Raw genomic sequence first — 26,234 nt, 5'->3', positions numbered from 1 at the left:
TAATCTGTGTAACAGCAGCACATTTCCTGGCCCATAGGATGGGCTTCATAAATGTCTGCTATTATTATTTTCCCAAATTCCAGACAGACCCATTGCCAAATGATTGATTATATAAGAGAAAGCTTTAAAGATAAAAATATTTACACTGTTCTAAAAATCAATCAAATTATTTATATTATATAGAAGGATATAATGTTTTCTGGTCATGATAAGAGGCAACACAGTATAATCGAAAAAGAACATGGGAGATGGAGGCAGCCTGATCCTAGGTTTTGTCAGAGGAAAAGAGATTGTCCTGATTCTTTTAGAGCCCATTTAACATATCAAGAGATAAGCCTGGCCAATTAGAATAAAACTTACGAATCCCATTTATAAATGTAGTTACCAAAAGTTATTGGTGCCAGGCTCTGGGCTATTTGTCATTCTTACCCCCCAGTCATCTTCTCAGTTTTTATGGTGGGAATTGTCTCTTCCTCCCACCAAAACTTAAGTGGTGGGGTATTCCTGAAACTGAGGGAGGGATTTCACATTCCTGGCTATTAAACACAAAAACACACAGCCCTGTGTGTATCTAAAGTCATTTCTACTTCCCTGAGACACTGTATCTGTAGTCTGGAAAAGGGGGCAGTGGGAAGCAGTGGCAAGTTTGTAGATAAAGGTGAAGACAAAGTGGGTTTTTGCCCGTTTCCCTTTGAGGCAATCATGTGGTGGAGGAGAAGCTCCTTTTAGCTCCTGGGCTTCTCCAGGGCAAGAAAATGGTGGATGATCTGTTTGATGGTACCTACCAAGGACAAAGCAACCCTGTGGCTAAGTCCACATTTGCTAAGGGCAATGGAGGAGTGATACTCAGACATCAGGTGGTATGTGATACCAAGGAGGCAGGCAGGGTGGGACTAGTCACCTTGGACCCTGGAGAGCTGAGATTGTGATACCAAGGAGGCAGGCAGGGTGGGACTAGTCACCTTGGACCCTGGAGAGCTGAGATCGTGATTCCACTTGCCAAAACCATAGATGCCCCTGAGGAAAGTAATGGATGAGAGCTATTGTCTAGAGACCAGTGGACCAGAGGCAGTGCAGGACTGCCCTTAGCTCCAAAAGCCCCGAATTTCCCTCTGATTTGTGCCATGTGGGTCCCTCCTCTTCATACACCCAGATGTCATCTTGGAATGAATCAGGGGCAAAGAGAGAAAGCAAAACCCAGAAAGACTGGGATTTATTTAAAATAGTTATCTAAAGAGACTGAATTATTGAATCAGGCAGATTTTATTGGACTGCACTAAATTACTAAATATTGACTGAATATTCAACCTAATATCGAGTTCCTAATACTCAATGGGATTAGAGCTTGAGGGATAAGCTATTAAAATAAAGAAAGAAATAATAAGGAAGCTGCATCTTTCCGTGCACATCTGAATGCAGTGTGAGAAAATATGTGGCCCTGCACCTCAAGGGAAGGACGCTTCTATTTTAGCTGACTTTATTGCTTTTATTATTCCAGGCACATACTCAAGGCCTTCTCTGATTTTCTCCCACACAGAGCCTTGAAACCATGCCACATGCTCATACTGGTTGCCAAGCCATTTTCCTCCCTTCGGTGATCCAACCTTCTCCAAGAAGTCTTCCTAAACCATCAAAGAGCTAACATGTCCCCTGACTCCACCTTGCCCAACTCACAGGTTCCCTCTGTATTGTTATCTAGCGTTTCCTTTACCTTGTTATTCCTAACTAATACTTAATAAGAATACCAAAGTGTCTAATTTCTGCTTTTATTTGCTTTCTTCTATGTATGGGTAAGTATTTCCAAGACTAATTTGCAAAGGTATAGAAGGCAGGTATTAGATGTTTTTTATTCATTGCCTTATGCGCTCTTCAGGCTAATACGTGTTTTTAAATGGTCTTGGTTGACAGTTAAACTATACTTTAATAGAACCATGTTTCTGTGAAATGGAGAATTTTCCATTCATTTTCCATTAGCTTCATTCTTGAAACTTCTTCACCCTTAACAGATGACTTCTGTCCCAGCACTTATAATGGTCAAGGTACTTATAACTTCTGCTCTTTTGAACAAATCCAATACAGGTTGGCTTTATTATTGAGGTTTAATTGGTTATTAAAGAAAATTTTTTATATCTGAGGTGATAACTTGAATTGCTCTCTGACTGCTCAGATTAGACAATGTGCTTAGTGTTTGGTAGTAATTGCTAAATTATCTGGCAACTTCAGGAACATATATTCTTGATACATAGAATTATCCTAAAATCAAGTGAGAAAGGGGGTTGAGGACACTAAGATTTATTGATTACCTTCTATGTTCCAGAAACCTTCATTGATTATTGATATTTTATCCAATTTTATCTTTATAACATTCATTCATTCTTTCTTTGCAATCATTAATTATTGAAGATCTATAATGTGCCAATATGTTGGGTGCTGAGAATACGGAAGTGAACCAGACAGGCTTGATGCTTTTTTTATCATGAAATTTGCCATCTAGCTGTTTGCTGACTGAAACATGAAAACAGCTGTGAAATTCTCAGAAAAAAAAAATTGAGAATGTACTGATGGCTAACTGGGGAAGAAATTGGGAGTGTAGAACAGGAGGCTATAACTTAGACTAGCAGCTCAGGGAGAACTTCCCTGAGGAAATCAAGATTACACAGACCTGATATATGAATTGGATTAACCAGGTGAAGGTGTTCAAAAGGACTTTACACCAAGGGGACCACATGCAAGGAGGCCTAGATATGAAAGAGTCTAATGTATCTCCAACCAACTGCAATACGTACAGTACACTAGAACAAAGAGCGTCAAGGAGAGAATGATGGCTGATGAAGCTAAAGAGGGGCAGAGACTGTGGTGGACTTTGGAGGCCGTGCTGAAGGGGGCTGGGGGCCTTATCCCAAGAGTAAAGAGAAAACACTGAAGGATTCAGTTAGAAAAGAGTGGTATCTTGAAAGTTGTTGATGGTGTTGTTTAAGTTCATCTAGTCACAGAAAGGAAAATAGATGGAAAGGAAGCAAGACTGAGTGTGTGTTCAGAGAGCCTCATTGCAATAGGTCAAAGAGAAATGGTGGGGCTTCCCTGGTGGCGCAGTGGTTGAGAGTCGGCCTGCCGATGCAAGGGACAGGGGTTCGTGCCCCGGTCCGGGAGGATCCCACATGCCGTGGAGCGACTGGGGCCGTGAGCCATGGCCGCTGAGCCTGCGCGCCCGGAGCCTGTGCTCCGCAACGGGAGAGGCCACAACAGTGAGAGGCCCGCGTACCACAAAAACAAAACAAAACAAAACAAAAAAAAAAAAGAGAGAGAGAAATGGTGGTGAATTGGACCAGGGTGGCACCAGTGGAAATGGAGACAAGTAGGCGGTGAGTCAAGATATAGGTAAGAGGTAGAATTGGCAGGAGTTAGGGGCCTAATGAATTTGGAAATGGAGGCAGAAGGAAGATTCTAGGGTGACTCTCTGGTGGTCCTTACAGAGATGGGACATACAAGAGGAAGAATGGTTTGGGAGAGAAGGTAATGATGTCAACTGGGAAGTACTGAGTGTGAGTTGTCCAAGAGTCTTGCCTGGGAATCACTGTATCCTTGACTCTGTATCTCATGAAAATGTCTGTCCTGAGGTTATATAGAAATTTGGACATTAATGGCACAGAGATAATAGTTTTATCCATGAAAATAGATAATCTCATTTGGAGAGAGTATGTGAAATGAGGAAAGACAAGGGCCTAAGACATAGGCCTAAGGAATATCCACTTTTAATGGACAAGTAGAAGAGGAATATCTGGCAAAATTAATTATTTTGAGTTTTGTCTTAAAGATGACCTATGAAAACTATGATAACTTAATTAATTTAGTTGATTAATAGGAAAGTCAGAATTCAGACCCAAATGTTTCCACCTTCAAAATCCACCTTCTGAATACTTCCTGTTTGTGATGTAAGAATAATCTATTGATGCATATCTCTGAGCTAGGCCTTCTGTTAAGCATTTTACATACACGGTTTTATTAATTTTCAGAGCAACCTACCTGTAAACTAAGTATGGTATTATTCTTACGTAGATGAGGGAGATAAGACTTGGAGAAATTAACTAAGTTCCCCAAGGTTACCCAACTACTACATACCCATTTCTTTCCCTTGCCCAAGACCATGCATGCATTATGATTGTACTAGTTAAGGCAGTGATTCTCAAACTTGAGCTCTCATCAGAATCACCTGGAGGGCTTCTTAAAACACAGATTGTTGGGCAACACCCTTTGAGTTTCTGATTCTGGAGGTAGATGGGGCCTGAGAATTTGCATGTCTAGTTCCAACAACCTGCCACAAAAATATGCTGCCCTCAGCATTTTAACTTGTTAAAAAAAAATTAAATATAAATTAGATATAAATTAGTTAACTCATAATAATAATTAACATCCAAATACAGCATATTAAAATATGTAATATAAAATTTTATTAAAATATATTTTTATTTACCTACCCCTATGATCTCTGAAACAGAATCTACTCCTAATCCCTGCCATGTACTTCAAGAAATTTCTTCCTGACATAAACTCTACCTAACAAGCTCTTCACGATTTTTACATTAAGCATATTTATTAGCATTATGTATACATGCATTATGTAGAGAGATGTATGTATATACACACTCATATATACATATACATATTAAATTCAGTTAAGCTTCAATTTGTCCTAAGTTGATTGTAAATTTATTTTCCCAATTTAAAATAATATTCAATCTATTTAGCACAAAGGTGTTCTCTCTGCTGTAACTCCAGTTTCTATACTTCAATCCCAATCAGACAACATCTTTTCACCACAGCTGTTCTCTGATTCTTATAACATCTCAGATTAGCAATCATTACATTTCTTATAGGGCCACATGACACTCTATGAGCATATAAGTCATAATCCATTTTTTTATTTCAGCAAAAAAATCACATAATTCCTTCCCTAAGCCCCTTTCAGGCTGTTGTATGTACTTCCAGATGTGCCATGTAGGTAAACTTCTGTTTAAACTCTGCTTTCTTGTCTCAACGATGCATATGCTTAGAAGATTCAGTTTGGTTACTGACTTAAGACAAGTGACTCAGTGACACATAGGGAATGGGGGGAATGGGGCAGCATTAACTAGCTCCATAAGCCACTAAAAATCTGTACAGTTAGTGTTATACCTTTGAATTAGAGACAAAATCAAGCTGGGAGGTGGCATACGTAGCAGATAAAAAGATACCGGCACTGCTTTGGTGATGCCTGCAGTGGGGCCATATCTACAACCCCAGATCCCTGTATTTATTTATCAAGATGCTACACTTAAAAAAATAATGATAAGTCAACAGAAAAACAAGCAAAGACCAAGAGCTCCTTCTGCAACAAAATGCTCCAGGTACAGTAGTAAAAAGTCCTGCGAGCCCCAGATGAAATGTGACTTTCCGAGGGAAGTGGATAATTTTTACTTGATGGTGAATCGTTAAAAGTGAACCAGATGGTTAAACTTAATGGAACAGCCACATTAAACTGAAATTAGTAAAAACATGCCTCGGGCAGCCTACAACCTTTTATTTGTTGTTGTTTAACTTCTGCCTTTTACAGTGGCCATGATGAATGACATCACAAAAGAAAAAAATCCAATTAAAATCTAAGAGCTCAATAAACCCCTAATGTCTGCTTGTCACCACCGCTTTCACTTGCACTGATGTCTTATGTTTCCTCTTTCCCCAAGAAGAGGAAAAAGAACTGGCCTCAGGGAGGTTCAGTGGAAGGGGAGTAGAGGGGGGAAAGAGCACACAAAGGCTTCTGGAGGTTTCTATTCTGTGTGCTCCATCAGATGCAGACACTACACTGGGAGGGGGATGAGGTTAAATTGTTTTATTATTATACAATACCTGAGTGAAGAGATGCATTTTCCCATTAGTTTTCAAATATTGATAAATCAGAATTGGGATCTGCAGAGCAATCCCTGTCCACGCTCTTAGTTGGCATCTCCACTGCCCTTTTATATTGTCTTGGTGTTTGTTCTATAAGTCATCGAAATGGTCTCTCCTGACAGCTAAAAATAAGTTTCTGATTACTTTTACCTGAATAAATCTTGTGATCCAATGTGGTATTCACCTACTAATTGTGCAACAACTACATATTGAACGTGACGAAAGAACCGGCTGAGGGGAGTCTATAATTTTGTGGAATGCAGAATATAATAAATCATGTGGAAAGATAGCAATGGCCACCTGATAGAAGCATACTGGCTTTTGATAACAGATTTTACCTTAGAGATACCATGTGTTTGTAAAATTAAGTTTTCAAAGTCCTCAGAACAAAGTTCTCAAAGTCAAAAGCAAAAACCTGTTTATTGTGAACTAAGAGCTAATAATAGTAACAATATCTTAAATTTGGAAGACACTTTATAATTTATAAAACACATGCTTTTATCGCATGTTTATGTAGGAATTAACATAGTATTTGTATATAGTCTCATAGTATTTGTATATAGTATTTGTATATAGTCTCTTAGTGCTTCACTACAGCCTTGTCCCGTAACTCAATTATCTTCATTTTCTGATAAGGATCCCAGGGCTTGGAAGTTAATTGACTGTCCTATTGAGAGAGAGAGAATGAGCAAGGCCCACACTTGGGACTCCTGGTGTGGTGCCCCCTGCACTGTGCCAGGCTGCTGACCATGGCTGACCTAGGGCCAGATCCAATGGGCAGTGACATTGGTTTCATTACTCATGAGTTAATGAAATAGCTTTTTTTTTTTTGGCGGTACGCAGGCCTCTCACTGTTGTGGCCTCTCCCGTTGAGGAGCACAGGCTCCGGACGCGCAGGCCCAGCGGCCATGGCTCACGGGCCCAGCCGCTCTGTGGCATGTGGGATCCTCCCAGAACGGGGCACGAACCCGTGTCCCCTGCATCGGCAGGCGGACTCTCAACCACTGCGCCACCAGGGAAGCCCTGAAATAGCTTTTTTTTTTTTTTTTTTTTTTTTTTTTTTTTTTTTTTTTTTTTTGCTTTTACGCGGGCCCCTCACTGTTGTGGCCTCTCCCGTTGCGGAGCACGGGCTCCGGACGCGCAGGCTCAGCGGCCATGGCTCACGGACCCAGACGCTCCGCAGCATGTGGGATCCTCCCGGATCGGGGCACGAACCCGCGTCCCCTGCATCGGCAGGCGGACTCTCAACCACTGCGCCACCAGGGAAGCCCCTGAAATAGCTTTTTAAGAGCTCTCTTCAGTCATTAGAACTTGATGATGGAGAGTTAAAACTTTCCCCAGTGACTCTTTCTGTGTAGTCAGGGTTTCAATGTTTTCTTAGCATATCACATTGCACAAATCATGGAGTGCTCTTGTTTTACATTTCTTATTGCGTTTGTCTCACTTCTAAGCAATTTCCTCCCCGTTCGCATTTATCTTGCATGATTTCTGTCAAATTGCTTTCAAGGCCACTAATTGTATAAATAATATTCTCTTCCTCAAACTCTGCTATTAACTAGTGGTAGCTGTGTGGCATTAGACACAGTTTATCTCTCAAAATGAGAAGGTTGCACGGAATAATCTATAAGCCTCTTCTTGCACTCAAGTTCTAGTCTGACTCTCACATGAGCTGTGTGATTTGGGAAACACTACATACAGGAGCCTCAGTTTTCTTGACTCTTGCAGTGATGGATTCAATTATCTCATGTTTCCCAAAATGAGTTTCTTGGAAAACTGTTTTGGGGAATATCAAAATGGATCACACCCAAAAAGGACTCATTACATAAGAAAGTTCAGGAAAGCTAGATTAAATGATGTTTAGTACAGTTTTGGACTATAGGTACTCACAGCCTTTCCTAAGTTAATGGGCACTGGGTGACTCTAAGAATGAGGAAGAATATGAAGTATTTCCCCAAATTATTGGGTCACAGAACGCTTTTTCCTCAGCATTTTGTGTAAATGATATTCCATGGGACATACTTTTAGAAAGGCTGGGTTACATATTTATTAAGTCCCTTTTTCCCCTGAGATTCTATTTTCAAATGTGTTTGTAGACATTACTCTGAACATTCCATTCAGGATCAATCAAGAGAACACAGAGATGGTTTACCTGCTGCTGTTGTTGCCATTACTGTTGTAACATAGCCTATACTCCACTTAGACAGAGTTGAAATAAGGTAGAGACTGTTGCCAAACAGAACTTGGGTCTGCTCACCTGCTGCACGGCAAAGCCAATCTACTGACACCAGGTTGTAATGAAGGAAAGTATGGTGTTTATTGGAGGCACCAAGCAAGGAGAATGGGTAGCTCATGCTCAAAAGACCCAAACTCCCCAATAGCTTTCAGGAAAGGGTTTTTAAAGGCAACATTTGGCATGAGGATTGCAGCTCATGGACCTTCTTCTGACTGTTTGGTGGTGAGGTAACAAGGTGATGTTTCAGGAATCATAATCATCAACCTTCTGAATCTGGCACCTGCATGCTTGTGGTAACATGTAATCACCATCCTCTACCTTGTGTGGGGGAGCTTAGTTTCTGCAGAACTCAAAAATACATGTCAGATTGTTATGTATATCTCTTCAGGAGGAACTAGGACTCTGTTTTATCACTGAACTATTTGCTTTTCCTTTGTTTCTGCATTCCCTCACTTACCTAATTAGTAACTGCTTGAGTCTGCTCTTTGGAACTCAGGAAAGACCTAGGAGACTAAAGCCTTTCTCTACAAACAAGAAACAGGAAGCATAGAGGGGCTTTTGTACCCAGGAGGGCCCCACAGGGTCCTACTAGCCATTAAAGCTGACTTGTCTGTATGTAGCTGATACTTACAACTGAGATCTTACAACTTACAACTGAGAACAACAGTTCTCCTTGGTAAAAAGCACTTTTTGAAAAAAACTGCGAATAGGGTTAGATTATCGGAAGACCTATGAGATACTGCCTAAACTTTTGCTGAGGTGGGGAAAAGGGAACTAAAGAAACAACAGGGAAGTCAATAGAGTGGATATAAAGTTCAGGATAAGTAACCCATGGGCTACTTTTCCAAGTTAGGATCGCCCTCTTCACTTCAGTGATATCTTCATGTTCATTTCCGCAACCCTTTACCCAGACCCATTTCACTGGCTGTTAATCTTATCAGAGCCTCTGCTTGATGACCTTCAGGAACAGAGAACCCACTGCTTCATAAGGCAGACTATTCAATCTAATCTTTTAGAAGGTCCTTTCCCATATTAAACTAAACTATGTGTTAAATATTCTTTTCCAATTTATCTTGTAAATTTATCTTATTCCAATTTATCTTGTAAATCCTTATTCCAATTTATCTTGTAAATTACCTAGTCAGGGTGGTTTCAAGGCATTGTCCCTGGCAGCACTTAAGATGTTTCTCAAACACTTTGAGTTGAATTTCATAAATAAATTTCACATCTTCCTAGAAAATTGACTATAATCTCCATCATATTAGAATCAAGAAGATTGACTAGCTTTCCTAAATTTACCAAGATAGCAACGTGTAGAGGCAAAATGTACACTCTGATTCAAAAACCAAAATCCTTTTCTCAGTAGTATATTGCTTGTCTAGTGTATCTGTGTACATAAAAGTGAGGGGGAGAGTGTATTAATAGATCTGAAAGCTGTAGTGAAAATAGTTTCGTTCTAGCCAGGCCTATATGTCCTTGGGCATCTTACTATTGCTGTGGCCTTTAGTTTTCCATTCTTCAAAATCAGGATTACTAAATTTTATCCAAGCTCTGTTCCACTTCTGGAAATCTCTGTGATTATAAGGGAACATGTCCATTAATGAATGGCATTTACTACTGAGGATTTAAGTAAATAGTAAAAGAAAAAAATCTGCAACCCTTAGAAAGACTTTAATGAAAGTTAACATAGCATTGCATCATAAAGACAAACAGTTTAGGATCACATGCTTGACTTTTACTTTCTTTAATTTTTTTTTCTACACTAGTTACATTCAGACCAGGATAGAGGAGATGGATCACTTAAATATATCCTTTCAGGAGATGGAGCAGGAGATCTCTTCATTATCAATGAAAACACAGGAGATATACAGGCCACCAGGAGGCTGGACAGGGAAGAAAAACCTGTTTACATCCTTCGAGCTCAGGCCATAAACAGAAAAACAGGGAGACCCGTGGAGCCCGAGTCTGAATTCATCATCAAGATCCATGACATCAATGACAATGAACCAATATTCACCAAGGAGGTTTACACGGCCACTGTTCCTGAAATGTCTGATGTCGGTGAGTGAGATGTGATTCAACCATTTCCTCTAGTACATCAACTGAATAACAAGTCCTATGAGTGAAATTTGCTGAATTGAATGAACTTAGCTACTAAATTCTAGAAACACTGTGTTTCAGACAGTCTATTTATGTCCTTTTTGTAAGTGCACTGGTGTCTCCTAATATTACTCTAGTCTTATTATTTTTAAGAAAACAGCATTTCCTCTAGTGATTAGGGTATGAAAAGTGGCAGGGTGAGGGGGGAGGGAGGAGAGACCATTTCATCTAATTCCTCTCCCACTCAAAATGCCCACTTTATTTCTTGGACTGAAAGGCAGCAGCCCTCTCTATTTCTCTTAGCCCATAGTGGTATTAGGCTTCAGGTAAGGATCTCCCCAATGGAAAACAAAAGCCCTGAATTTACAGTCAAGACTAAAGAGTAATTATATTTGAGAAAGAGACTCAAAGAAAACTTTTTTAAAAATCCATAAACAGTATGCAGACAATATCTAGAGGATATGTTCTTTACTAAGTGGTAACAATTAAGAGAATTTCATGACATTAATATGGTAAATTAATATTTTGTGCACAACTCTACTACCAATTTTAAAGTTAATACGTGTGCATTTAATTTGCTTAGATTGGGAAAAGGTAAATAGAATTTAAATTAAGAAAAAAAATCCGACTGACATCACTGTCAGCCACATTAAAACACTTCAGGGGAGACAATGACAAATGTTCAACTATTGTGTAAAGGGTTATTTTAAGTTATATTCAGTGTCAAGTTCAAAAGGGCTAAATTACGTAATAAAAAACATTTCCATAATTCTGCGAGTCAGATATCAGAGACATTTCAGTTCACAATTCTAAGACTTGGAAAATACATAATCTACAGAAATGATTATAAAACATCTCAATTTTTCCCATAAAGAAGTTACTCATCTCATTACTTGAAGTCACCTTTTGTTAGAAAAATCACAAACCATCACCAAAGTTAAGAGGAGGATTAGAATTCTTTTAAGAGGAAGATTTGTTAGGAAAAATATTTTTCCTCTACGTGGTAAAGGGCAGGAAGAATTAATGAAGGACAGCCTGGTCATCAGCACCACGCAGGGCAACTCTAACCAGATGTGCAAAGTGTAACTGCACAGTATAAGGGGCAGCATACTCTTGAAGTCATTATAGAATTAAATATGTTTTATAAATATTTGAGGATAGCTGGCAGTAACAGGTCTTGAGGAAGAGAAGGCTTTTTCCAATCTGCACACAGGCACAGTTATGTTGACATTCATCATTATCATAAATTAACATGTCACTATTGTGATAGTAAAGGCATCCCAAAGGAAGTACATGAAGGTAGTGGGACAATAACAAGGTAGTAAAAATGGACTTCGGTGTCAAACAGACCTAAGTTTGAAACTATCCCTACTAACAAGCAGCAATGTGGCCTTAGGTAAATAAATGACTTGATGTCTCTGATCCCCCAGTTCCATATCTATAAAAAAGAAATAATAAACATCAACTCCTAATCCTTATCATAAGAATGAAAGGAGAAAACAAGTGCAGAGCCCCCAGTACCACATCTGACAGCTAATAGGCACTCAAAATATCCAGATAACCATATTCTAAAAGCAATCAAATTTTGTATTGATGTCAAATAAGAATATAGGTGTTTGTTGACTTCTACTACTCCTCGCTTTAAAATCACATGCTCTCATTTTCCCTACATACTTTGTCAAATTACAAGGATGGGTGCTCTATCTCATGCATCAACATGCTACATCCAGAGCATCCAACCCTAACACAGTACAGTATATTTGTTCAATAAATGGAACTGGTTAGATATTACAAAAGCAATGTAAAAATTCTAATATTCCCTAAATGTGACTTCCCTGCCCTGTTGATGGACAGGAGAATTCTAGCAGTATGCTTACTCTTTGTCTAATATGAATACCAAAAGTCAGCCATAAAATGATCTTAATCAGAGGGTCTTACCCTTTTTGGAAGTCACAGACCCCTCTGAGAATCAAGTAAAGTCTATGGAACTTCTCCTCATTGTAATATACATGTAGGCATACACATAAAAATTTGCATGGAATTTCTTGGGGTTTAGGGATACTTTGAAGGTTATTATTAACTGTGGCCTCTAAGATAAGAATGCCAATCTAAAACAACATAGCCTTCTTTGTGCATTTAATTATAATCATCTTTTGGGATTATAAATTCTGGATGTGTATCCTCTGCTATTCCAATTAATTCTTTATTTAATCCAAAACTACTTCTCATAAGGTTCAAGGTCTTTCAACCTCTTAGAATTATCAGATAGATTTATCACTTAGGATGCTTTTATTTGTAAGTAACAGAAAACGCAATTCAAATTACTTTAAACAATGGAAGTATTTATTGGTCACATTACTTAAGTCCAAAAGTAAAGTGGACTTTGAACATAGTTTGATTTGTGTTCTAGATATTTCTCTGTAATTTTCTGTCCTATTCAGCTTTGTCCTCAGGCTGTCATTGCTAAGATCACAAAATAGCTACTGCATTTGCAGGCTCCACATCAGCATGTTATAGTCCAGGAGTAAAAGCACCTATGACAGAGCAAATTTCCAGCAAAATCACGAATGGCCCCCTGATTAAACAATACCTACACTAATCCTTGTAGAAAAAATAGTGCAAGATGCCAATAGATTTAGGCCTAGATAACTTGAAAGAATTGCTGTAGCAAGAATCCAATCAAATCTCACCCTTGGAGATGGGTTGGAATCAGTTACACCCAAAGTCATGATCATTCCCGTGCTTCCCTTTAATTTAATCCTTACAATATTTATTAATGTTGATCACATTCCTTCAGAGAAATCCAAGGCTTTTTAGCCTAGCATCCCACTGTAGTTCTTCACTCCCTTGCCATGATAGTTTTCTGTAGAAGTAAGATTGTGCTTTTTCCTTATGTGTGGGTATCAAGGACCCATCATTAACCCTTAATTTATTTTCAATTCATGTTTCTGTCATTACAGGCACATTTGTTGTCCAAGTCACTGCAACTGATGCTGATGATCCAACGTACGGAAACAGTGCTAAAATTGTCTATAGCATCCTACAGGGGCAGCCCTATTTTTCAGTTGAATCAGAAACAGGTTAGAATTCCTTTTGTATCTTCTTTTTACAATCTTTAATTTTAATTGACATGCTCAACTGAGCTAGCATATTTTTTAATAAAAACAATCAGTGTGATTGAATTTTCTTAGATTCATCTCCCAAACACCAGTGATACACTTGTAAATATGACATCCAGATCATTTTAAGCAAGAAATCTGACATCTTTCATCCACCATGTTTATTCAGAGGAGATTCGGAAAAATTACACATTGTTTTATTGTCTTTTCCAGTTTGAGATGAAGCTAAAAGGCCAACCCCTTCTGATAGCCAGTAGGGCTGTTTATACATATTCTGATTCTTCTTTTTCTAGTTATTTAGTAGGATTGCATCTCTCTACCCTGCTGGGAAGCTATATGTAGCCATGTGATTTATTTGGGCCAATAAAATGTAGCAGTGATACGAGTCATTTCCAAGCGAAACTTTTAGACCTGGTGCACAATCCACCATGTTCCCTTCCTCTTGCCACAGTGATCGTGGATGGAAACCAGTATTGAGTGGATCTCCAGCCTGAATGTCTAAGGGTTTTCACGAGCAGAGCTTCTTACTGGCCTGCACAGAGCACTACAGCTCTGTTAAACCACTGAAATTTTACTTTTGTTGTCACGTTGTCTAGCTTATCCTAACTGCTACTGCCCTAAAAAACAAAATGGATTGCCTTAATGGAATCATTTTTCAACATCTCATTTTTCTGCACTATCTCCACAAAGTAGCATACTATCTTATGATGAACTGTTTTTTTAAATAAATATCACTTGTATTGTATAGTAAATTCTACACATATTTTTGCTGTCATAGTAGGAGTAGAGTTCCTTTTATACGATTTTTAAGCATCCATTGTTGTTAGTAGAAATCAAAACCTTTCTAGGTTACTACATCCAGTTGGAAATCGATATAAGAGGTGCAATGAACTTAGAAAGAATCCCAAGGAAAAAGAAAATGCTGAGTTTAAAAACAATGAGGATGAAAAATTAGAATTATTCAACTTAAAGGACAGAAGGCTAAGGTGACCTCCTGTGTTTAAATAGAGAAGTACTATTATCTGGAGAACAGAAAGCAGCTTCGCTTTCACTGAAGCCAGCACTGCAGGAATGAAATTGAGGTATTCATTCCCACCTATTGTCTGAGGTATTCTTGTTAAAAATAAAAAAAGATCTTTTCAGCTTCACTAGTCATTAAGCACTGGAATGTGCCACCTGAGAAGGTTATAAAGCCTTCTCCAGTGATTTTTGAAAGAATGCTGCTCATTTAAGCATACGCCTTACATAGAAATTAGACAAACTTTTAGAAGTTCTTTAAACTAATTATTTTGTAACTACCTAACAATAGAGATAAATTTTACCTAACTGAAGAATGTTGCTCACTGTTGGGACCTTTTGAATTGAAGTTCACATCAGCTTTAGGGAAGAAATTCTCTAGGATCATACAAGATGACCATTATGAGACAACTGATGTTGTGTTTTTATAAGACCACAGTTTTGTGGTTTAGAAGATCCTCAGAACATTCATTATGGTGGGTATATTTGATGAGGAATTAGTTAATTCAGCAATGTGAAACTCAGGAGTCAGTTCAAGTATATATGACTTTATTAATTTCCTCATAATGCACCTACTGTCCTTCATCAAGCAGCTATAGTAGTATAGCACTGTGCCACATGCCAAGTTATATTTTGCTGTGTCATCTTATACCACTTACAGTCTGCACTATTGCAGGATGTGACTTGTACTTGTTTTCATTCTCCTTGCATTATAGGTGTATGTTTTTTTCAATGTATCTATGTATCTACCTCCCCTATGTGGGTTTAATTTCCTTCAGTACAGGGCTTCCCTGGTGGCGCAGTGGTTGAGAATCTGCCTGCTAGTGCAGGGGACACGGGTTCGAGCCCTGGTCTGGGAAGATCCCACATGCCATGGAGCAACTGGGCCCGTGAGCCACAACTACTGAGCCTGCGTGTCTGGAGCCTGTGCTCCGCAACAAGAGAGGCCCCAATAGTGAGAGGCCTGCACACCGCAACGAAGAGTGGCCCCTGCTTGCCACAACTAGAGAAAGCCCTAGCACAGAAACGAAGACCCAACACAGCCCAAAATAAATAAATAAATAAATAAAATTAAAAAAAAACAAAAAAAAATTTCCTTCAGTACAAAGGCTACCTATCATCAATCATCTTTATGGTCACCCACGACATCTGCATAGTGTTATGCATATGGTGGGTGACAATCTATGTTTGTTTGCATAAATAAATGATTTTGTAAAGTATTTTTAATATATCCCTTTCCATTTCTGAACTTCATATCCATAGGTATCATCAAGACAGCCTTGCTCAACATGGATCGTGAAAACAGGGAGCAGTACCAAGTGGTGATTCAAGCCAAGGATATGGGTGGACAGATGGGGGGATTGTCTGGGACCACCACAGTGAACATCACGCTGACGGACGTCAATGACAACCCTCCCCGCTTTCCCCAGAGTAGGAACATTTGATTGAATGGGTGTCTTCAGTGCACTTTTGTAAAACTGTAACTTTAAGAATGATATTTATTTCCCATTATTATTATTAATTGCCAAAGTTAGTGAACTTAGTAAGAACTGGCACATTTATTAAAATGAGTTGACAACACTGATGCTCAGTAGATGTGAACATTTATTGGTAATTAGCTGAGTGATAGTCTGATATGGCTGTTATTATAAAAGCAACATCATTGTTTTATTTTTCCTTATTAATAAGACTACCACAGGCATAAATATGCTTGTGCAGAACATATGTATACAAGCGTGCTGCTATTGGTTAGGAAAAGTTTGACTTTATATTTTGTGAATTTAATCAGGCATATAATCTCCCTTAAGTCATCACGAGGCTTTGCAAGGGGAGGATTTATCATTTTACTGTTTCTAAAAATACAACTGTGGAAATAACTATGTACTTAATCCATTTGTAATCATAAATAGTTTTCTACATTATGGTTAATTGAGATACCAAAAGTCATCTCTAAAATCTTTAACGGTCATGATTAGGTAAGAAGGAAGGTAAAGGAGAAACCAGCATTCATAAATGCCCACTCTGTCTCAAGCAGTACACTTGACCCTTTCACTTACAGACCTCAAGTAGGTTCTGGTTTTAATGTCATTTTTCTTCCAGGATCAAAATTCCTTTCTGACTATGATTTCCTAAGAAAACTACCTGAATCCTGTCTTCCAGGAGAAAATAGCTGCCATCATTAAGTAGAAAACCCACTTACTCAAGCGTGGCCCTTTTGTAAAGCTGGTCAGCTAATAAGGGCTTCTTTTATAATGGAGATACACACAGATCAACAGGAAATAGTTTTATCTTGTTTACTTTTTTCAAGTATTTTAGTCACAGTTAGTTAAATGCAAAAACAGAATAGCTAACTAATTTCTGATTTAACGGGGAGAAGAAAGGTTTTATGAACGCTAAAACATCCCCCACAGAAGCCTGAAATGAAAGTATCAGGATCACCAGCACTTTTCCCAGAAACCTCCTTTTCCATATGGGGATGTCTTGGGGAAGGATAACAGAAGGATTACCCATACCACGGGACCTTCCCCCTCTGTGCTCTCTTCTTGAATAAATAGACTGTGATCATTACTGCGTAATGTCCCGAGGCAAGGGACCCGAGAATATAGAAAGGGGCTGGAGGCACCGAAAGGGAAGTGGAATACACTAGAGAAAAACTTGGCATGTTTTATCATTTTACCAAGGATGAGCTCAATCAATACTTAGTGGATTAAATATTGTTGAAGGACTATATTTTAGCAGTGTCATAGTCTAAATTTTTTTTCCAAAGCAATTTGTGTAAATAGTTGGCAAAATGTAATGGGTGAGAATAGAATAAGTTTTGTTTTTACTATATGTCTGTCCCTAAGCACATGCTGGCCTGACAGATCTAATTGAAACTCACATGTACTCTCCTTCAACGAACTTTCCAACATGAGAAAAGTGTACGTCTAGTTTTTTAATTAGTAATATAAATACAAGAATGGGAGAAATCTATGCAAAGAAAAAACACCAGTAAAATTTAAAGGAAGAAATTAGTCAAAATTAAAAAAAATTAAGAGCTTTTTTCTCAATGTATCTATCTATATCCCTAACTGCAACTAGACCAGCTTCATGTAGGAGTGAAGGAATCTCTACTTGGATACATTCTGGAAGTGCTATAATTTGTTTTCACCTTCAGTTATTATTAGCAATGACAGAAAGAGCTCTTTTAAAGAACACCTAGTAATTGGCTTAAAGTCACAGTTCAGGTTAAATTCTTTTTTATTCTTTCTGCTAGATTACATTAACAGGGGTCTTCACGACCTTCTGTGCCCTCCTTTCACAGTTCAGACTTTCTCACAATCACACCATAAACTTGGAAGCCTACTTACAGGACAAGAAAAGTGTTTTCCCTTTGCCACGAGACAGATCATGAAATAGAAGGAATATTCTTAACAATCATGAAAGGAAAAACGTTAAGGAGACTAGGGCACCATTAATTATTTTAAGGAAAGCACAAATCTGCCTGCATCCATGGTAACGTCTGAACGAACTGCTAGAGAATGGGTTTTGTTTTTAGTATGATGGAGTGTAATTAGTCTGTGTTTGACTTATTTCTGTCTGGTGATTAATAGGTACATACCAATTTAAAACCCCTGAATCATCTCCGCCGGGTACACCAATTGGCAGAATCAAAGCCAGTGATGCCGACCTGGGAGAAAATGCTGAAATTGAGTACAGCATCACAGAGGGAGAGGGGCTGGACATGTTTGATGTCATCACCGATCAGGAAACCCAGGAAGGGATTATAACTGTCAAAAAGGTAATGCATTTTTTAAAATACCACACAAATGAAGGCATTTACTTTTCTCTGGTCCCCAAGTAACTGGGGGCAATTACATCTCACATGAACGTTCCTCTCAAGTCTTATTTTATTAATTTGCTTTTTAAGACCTAGTCTAATTACATTGAGAGTTCTTTGGTTGGCTTTCAGGGGTCCTCAATAATCTTATACATTCATTAATTCCATACTTTCAATAAATTTTTATTAAAAACTTCCTAAGTAAATAAACAATATAAACAAATGATATACAAAAAATACATGAAATAAATAATGTAAGTGAAGAATAAATTTAAAAACAGTTCCAGACACTGTTCTAGATGCTGGAGGTGCAATAGTACATTCAACAGGATGGTCTCTCCTCTCAGGGAACTGCTCCCGTGGACAAGAAAGCAAATAAACAAAGAAACATGTATAACTACAAACTCCATTACATGCTTTGAAGGAAGAGAATAATACAAGCAGTGATAAAGATGGTTTGAATTAGAGAGGATATATAAAGACCACAAAAATAAAGTAACAAAATTTCCTGCAAGCTCTTTAGCTACTTTTTTGGAACACAATAATAAAATTTTTATATTCTAAATTCCTATTTTCCCCTAGTACTTATTCACTATTTAACCCCCAGAATTGTTTGGTACCACGGAGCAGTATACTAAAATATGGCAAAAATTAAAAACCAATAAACTGTGTGCTTCAAAGCTAAAAATAATATTCGTTTTGGTTACTTTTTTTTAAAGATTTCACTTTTATCATGTATGGTGTAATATTTTCTCTCTCCTGTTGCATATTGTTGTATTTGCTGGTAAATATAAGCATAAGTAGATGTAAATAAGAAGAAAAATTTTCCTTTTAAGCTTTGGATTACATGCCTTAATATCTGGAAACACAATAAAACATGTTTAAGTGACATTCAGATCAATGTTTTATACTATAATATAATTAGGAAGCCCATTAGTGTGCATTAACCTTTTTAATATTCTTGGTGCCTTATCATATTCAAACTGAAATTTTGCCTAGCCGACTAAATCACATTCACTAACGTCTTGATTAATTGTGTTTCTCGTGAGCCTTGTCATATTATCATCTAAAACTAAAAGTCAGCAACAAGCATTTGGGTTCACTATGTCTCCAGAAGCAGAGATACTTCTCCTAAAGACCTCTGACAACAATGATCATTACTTTCTTTGGCAAGTAATTAGCCGGACGCCCTTATCAGGATATCACTTGGAATATTTTATCAACTCATGCCAAAAAAAACCCATTTTTAATCTATTTTATCTGAATGAAGAACAGGGAATCATGCTGCAGACCAGTGGTTCTCCATCCTGGCTGCACAGTAGAATCACTAGGGGAGGTGTTTAAAAGTATAGATTGCCATCCCCACCCCAGATATTTTGGTTTAATGGTCCAGGGTGGGGCTCAGATATTGGCAGTTTTTTTAAATTAAAAAAAAAAATTCTTTTTGGCCGTACCACGCAGCATGTGGGATCTTAGTTCCCCGACCAGGGATCGAACCCACACCCCCTGAAATGGAAGCACAGAGTCTTAACCACTGGACCGCCAGGGAAGTCCCTTGGCAAATTTTAAGCACTCATTAGCTGTTCAGTTACAGCCAAATGTGACAACATCTGACACAGAAGGATCTACTACATATTTGCCAACCTGCCCCTGGCGAGGCTCCCTCAAATATAAGGATTTTTTTAAAGGGGGCCTATTCTAGGTTCCCTCCTGCTTCTAGGTTCCCTTTCCTGCCCATCATAACTTGCACCCCTGGTGTGTGATTTCAGCCCACACTTCCATCAGGATTGTGTGGTATCTGAACTCCAGTGTCTTTACCCAAAATCACGCTGTGTAGTGATGTCTCAAAGCAATATGATCACTTTCATTTATCAGTGATTTGCACTAAAAATGGCTCATACCTTGGCTTTCTGTGTCTTGGCTGCTTTAAATATGTCACTTCTTCTTCCCCACACCCCCCGCAAGCTCTTGGACTTTGAAAAGAAGAAAGTGTACACGCTCAAAGTGGAAGCCTCCAACCCTCACGTTGAACCCCGCTTTCTCTACCTGGGTCCATTCAAAGATTCAGCCACAGTTAAAATTATGGTGGAAGATGTAGACGAGCCCCCTGTCTTCAGCAAACTGGCCTACATCCTACAAATAAGAGAAGATGCTCAGATAAATACGACAATAGGCTCAGTCACAGCCCAAGATCCAGATGCTGCCCGGAATCCTGTCAAGTAAGCACACTTCTGTGACATGTCTCTTCCATAAGTTTGTTGATTTATATTCAAATATTCACTTGTAAGTTGGAAAAGAGGAATCCCGTTTTTCCAATTAGTTTTGTCTTCCTGAAAAACTACTTTAAAGTACCTTTACTAACTCTGCTCTCCTTGCTCAACATAAAATATTATTTTAGCAATGATGTAAACCTAAAAAACTTAAAATTTGGGGTAAAAAAACATAAAATGAGCTATAAGGAGGTTACTGCTTACATGGAAGTGGTAAAAGGTAATGCAGCTGAATGGTCTGGGATTTTTTTTTTTAATTAGGTCTTAGATTTGTCAGAGATTGGTGTGGAATGGAGAAAGCATTTTTAACAAACAAGGCGCTATGCTTGAAAGTCAGTTTTTCAAGCGTGGAAGAACCCACCATGTAACACTTACAGGCAGAGTTATGCTCCATTTGGATGCATAATTTTTTTCTGTTGCAGACATGGATAAAAACAAGCACTGTTTCATGATATACATCTGTGAAATCCTGGGGAAATTAAATTAATAGAGCTGAATCCAAATATATACTATGTAAGCAAGCTCTATTTTCCCTGTACTTTCCTTACACCTTTGTTGTAAATCATGTTGTAAGAAAGCCTCATTGCCCTTTGAGACCACCACTGCTTAAGTATTCTAGACTCTTATCATGAAAGCACTGGAGTCAACAACTTTGAGCCTTTACCAGTAGCTTAGTTGACTAGATGAGAAAAGTGCTAAACCAGAATATTATTGTGTAAATTATTCCTCATGAAGAAAGTAAGCAGACTGAGAAGCTGTACCAGTGAGTCTACAGATCTATTCTGATCAGGGCACTTGCCATGTGCCAGGCATGTTCTAGGCACTAGAGATATGACAGAGAACAGTACCAAGTCCTGATCTCATGGAGCTTACATTCTAATTGGGGAAGACAGAAATAAGCAAATGATAAATATATGCTATGTCAGGTGAAACTAAAGTGTAAGCAGTAAAATAAGACAGAGTATAGAAAACAAAGGGTATCTGGGGTGCTATTTTAGATAGTGTGGTCAGGCTTGGCCTTGTTGGAAATCATCTGAATAAAGATTTGAATGAAATGAAGGGATGAACCACACTGCTCTCTGGGGGAGGAACATGCCAACAAGAGGGGAAAGCAAGGGTAAGGTCTGCTATCAGAGCTTGCTTGGCAGGTAGGAGTAGAGGCCTCCGCAGCTGAAAGAGGGACGCAGGCGGGGAGTGGCATGGTATGAGGTGACAGGGAGGTTTGGTAGGTGGTGAGTGAAGCAGGGCCTACTGGGGTTTGTAGGCGCTGGTAACCACTGCATTTTATTCTGATTGAGGTAGGAAGCCGCTGGAGAGCTTTGGGTAGAAAAGTTAAGTAATCCAAAGCTACTCTCTAAGAGGACCACATTGGCTGCTGCATGAAGAGTATTATTGCAGATGAAAGAGTTTGAGGCTCTAAGGCAGTCGTTTTCCAACTTTTTAGCCATTGAGCCCTTGAGTTCAACTTTTTAGCCATTGAGTTCAAATGAAACCTCATGGCAAGTCCCACATCTAAGACTCAAAAATGCCTGGCTTATTTTCAGGGACTAATTTTAAATCTTTGGGAAAACAGACTCTGTTGTCTTATCATTCTACTGGAATACTTGTAGACTCCTTAAATTGGATGATGGGCAACCCAAAGCAGCCACATGAGAGCCCCATGGGTCAAGTGTTCCTCCGTATACATTTAACATTATTAATAAGGAAAATGAATGACGGCCTCTGCCCCTACAACACAAATAATCTTAAGTACTTTTCCAATGTGCAGAGTTCGTTCTACTGCATAAGACAAAAATCTTAGCAGGTCAACATCAAGACCAATTTAAAAGTGCTAATGCTGGAAGTTTATAAATATGAGCTTCGGTTACCTCTTTGATCAGTCAACATGCTTTTAATTGAAAGAGATAATGTCTTCTGGGAATGTAGGCTTCATTTTTATGTCTGTTTTACTTTTTATACCAAATACCACTTTTACCCATTGCATTTATTTTATGTTTTATTACAGGAAGTAGTTAGCTTGTCAGGTTAGGTTGGCTGTCAGCTAATTTTAAAGTTTTTTCTGCCAGCCTTCCCTTGGTACATATGGATTTCATATATAGATATAGCTTTAAGGATAAAAATGCACATAGATATATTGGTATATAGATGCATATTCCAGTGGGTTTTTTTATAGGATAAACTGATTCTTATATTCGGAAATTACAACCACACATAGTTTTCAGTTATGCAAGACATAAATATTGCACAAGTAAGTGCTAGACACAATGCTAGGTGCACAATTAATACTGGAGAATTCTTCCCCCAAACAATGCTTTATCATTATGTAAGCACAAATCTTTAATTCTTTAATCACATAAAATAATTTTCTTCCAACAACTTCATATCACAAATGTCCTTGATTTCCATGGAAGTCTTATAAAATGTCACTCTGAATACTTATTATGAAAAATTTACATGCAAACACATTTTCTTTTCCTGACCCACAAATCTCTCTTCAGGATACACGAGAAGACAAATTATTGAATCACAGAATACAGTAAAGTTCTAGGGGAAAAAACGAGGTACCTAGCAGAATGATCTGCTATAATCATGATGAGATTGGTTACATTTTTCCTTATCAGTTATTAATGTGACTGAACAGTAAATTTCTGGATATAAGTAGAAATTACTTTGGAAAGGAAAACAACAAACAAAGGAGGCCTTGTGTGCCTCAAATGAGATATCTTTCCTAAACAATGTAGACATTTTAGGTTTTCTATTAATTTTTAAATCCCCAATTAAGGAAAGAAAATAATATACAATTATGGTATTTCCTAAACAGTCCTCTCCCTTTAAAATCAAAAGCCACCTTCAAGTAAAAATTCCTCACCCCTTACCCTTTATTTCAAGGCTTGATTGGGAAATACGATTACTTGTAAAACTTAAAACTATAGCAGGAAGAAAAGAGGCAAAGAGCAAGAAAAGATTAGTGCTGTGTATAATTGTTAACAGCTTATAAAGGCAATAAGCATCATGTCTTAAACTTGACATTTTTCATGAAAGAAAAAAATATATTTGTAGAAAATTATTAAATTCCTTACAGAGGCTATGAATACTGAGATTTCCTTTTTGGTAATTATGTCCTATAAATATTTATCATTCTCAGAAATGAAGAAAGGTGATCAAGCAAGTTCAATGCAATCGGCTAAACTCTTAATGAATGTTGATTCATGACATAAATGGCAAAACAGTAGCTATTTCATCTGTTTCAACCCTTTTGATAATAAAACACTAGATTTATGTAAACTGAAGCTAAAATTCCATCTTGACATATATGAATCCATTGTGAACTTCATTAATTCTCTTTAAAATCAAGTTTAAATAGCCTACAATAATGGAATATATATTTTTTAGACACCTGCTAGATGACAAAAATAGATTTTATTCAGATAACATTGTTTATTATAATTCACTAGTAGTACTTTAAAACAAAATAATTAATTGAAATAGAATCTTGGAACATGGTACACTATTTGCAAGTTAGTAACAAGAGTTTTTTAAAAAAGCATTCATAATACTTCCACATGTGTATGATTAGGTAGGACATTTATTTAAAATATATTTCTACTGAGTTGACATTTTAAAATCTCCTATCATGATGTTCATTTTGAGAATTCAGCTAAAATAGGCAATTTTTTGTTCATAATGGCCTTCGCATATCAACTTTCTTCTGAGTTTTCTCTTTAATGCACCCCCCATAAAACAGGGTGTATACATATTTTTCCCTTACATATGACTATTCCAGACACTAGTAATAAATTTATAAAGAAGATAACATTTCTCAAAATCTACTAGTCTTTCATCAGTTTCAGCATTGAAGACTTTGTCCTGTTCGGGTTTCTAAAGCACCTCTTGGTTTTCTTTGAATTCTCCAAACTCTCCTTTTTAAAGATTTATCGAATTCCTACTCTACTCTGGGCACTGTTCTAGTCCCTGTGGGTCTCCATTCTCCCGTTCATCCTTTAAGCAACTCCATTCTTTGCATTTTTCCCCATTCTCTTCCTAGAGTGTTGAATAGGAAATCTAGATTGTCAGTCTGGATGTTTATCTTGAGCTTCCTGAACTTTCCTCAGGCACCTCAGCCTCAACATATCAAAACTGGAACTTATGATCTTCCCCAAATCCTGTTCTTCACTCCTATCATTTGTGACAGCACTGTCCAACCATTCTCCAAATTCAGCCAGTGATCTTTGTTAAGCATGAGTTAGATGGTGACACTCCTCTGCTTAAAATCCATTGGAAGATCCACATCAAGTTCAAATAAACTCCAACTCCTCCCCACAACCAGCCCATCCTTCTACAGTCCCGACTGTGGATCTCTCCGCAAGCTCATCTGCTATTTCCCTCTCCAGATTCACTAACCTCAGCCACATTAACCATCTTTTGCTTTTTCAACATAACAATTTTTTAAATAAAATGGATAACAGAACAGTAGCCAATAACCGTACTTATGCACACACACACACACACACACACACACACACACATTAAAGTCCTAACCAAATGTCTAAAAATTTAAGTTAAAATGTAACAATTACTATATAAACTTGATCTAAATTACATTTCTTAAAAATGAAACTTTAGTAATGATACTCAAAATCATGCAACTTGTCTAGTGGGTGTACTATTAAGACCTCAATTGTAAAGAAATAATTTATCAGAATATTTTGCTTAATATTAAGTTACCGATATTCAAATACGTGCTACAGGTAGAAAAAAATTCATGTAACGGATTTTCTGGGAATAGTTTTAGGATGTGAGAATAGCAAATCAAAGAAAACCTTTCTAAATTCTGCTCTGCATTATCAGGTATTCTGTTGATCGACACACAGATATGGACAGAATATTCAACATTGATTCTGGAAATGGTTCAATTTTTACATCGAAACTTCTTGACCGAGAAACATTGCTGTGGCACAACATTACAGTAATAGCAACAGAGATCAGTAAGTCCACCCTTTTACCACTGCTGTCCCTGACTGACAGAGAGAGCATCTCCACAAGGGCTAGTGAAATGTGGCTGAAACTCGTCACCATGTATTGATGATCCCACTCGATACTTATTGAGGGAAAGAGCTCTGCAATGATTTGCACTAATGTTTCTTCTAGACACATGTTGGTTCGTTCCTAAATACAGAAGCAACTGTGGAAGTTCTGCAGTTTGGGAACAATAAAACAGGAATGCATCTGTCAACCTGGGTTGAATTGGTACATGTTGGATTTGATTCCAAAAAGCTTATAAATCAGAACATTACAGAAGTAGCTAAAAGAAATGGGCTCACAGACGTTGTGTGTGTGTGGCTGGGAGGAGGGGGTGGAGATCAAGTATATTCTAAAATGTAGGCATTGTTTAGAAATATTTTGGATAGTCATCCTTTAGCTTTCTGTAGAATGTCTATTTCAAAATTGTTACAGAATTAAGAGATATAAATTGTAACTTTTTCATGGTACACCAAAGTGACTAATACTAATCACCAATACTAATCAGCACAATGTTTAGAATGAATTTTATGGCAGTCCCCATGAAATTTAAGGCAGAGAAAAATAGGGCCAAAGGAATACCTCAAATAAAATGGTTATATACAGTGAAAACTGTATAATGTAAACACAATGTATAGACCTAAGTAGATGAAAGAAAAAGGATCTTTAAAATAACATTTAAATGTTTGAAAACAGGCTTCTAAATTATAGCTCATTTTTTAGTTTTTGTT

The 26,234-nt window shown here is 37.8% G+C and overlaps 1 protein-coding gene across 1 annotated transcript in view; it reads left to right on the top strand.

Annotated features, from left to right (window-relative positions):
• LOC307052239 (cadherin-6) overlaps window positions 1-26,234 on the top strand; it is a gene marked incomplete at its 3' end in the record, with an annotated part of 57,573 nt that overhangs the window by 22,126 nt on the left and 9,213 nt on the right. The window contains exons 2-7 of the mRNA XM_079703070.1: window positions 9,925-10,219; window positions 13,219-13,338; window positions 15,658-15,825; window positions 17,988-18,175; window positions 20,180-20,433; window positions 25,333-25,469. Coding sequence (XP_079559196.1) covers window positions 9,925-10,219; window positions 13,219-13,338; window positions 15,658-15,825; window positions 17,988-18,175; window positions 20,180-20,433; window positions 25,333-25,469 — 1,162 coding nt within the window. The remainder of the gene's footprint in view (window positions 1-9,924; window positions 10,220-13,218; window positions 13,339-15,657; window positions 15,826-17,987; window positions 18,176-20,179; window positions 20,434-25,332; window positions 25,470-26,234) is intronic.

The sequence above is a fragment of the Hyperoodon ampullatus genome (genome assembly GCF_949752795.1).
Source record: "Hyperoodon ampullatus genome assembly, chromosome: 4".
NCBI lineage: Eukaryota > Metazoa > Chordata > Mammalia > Artiodactyla > Ziphiidae > Hyperoodon > Hyperoodon ampullatus.
The sequence above is the reverse complement of the archived record's forward strand: the minus strand, read 5'-3'. Positions and strand labels throughout refer to the sequence as shown.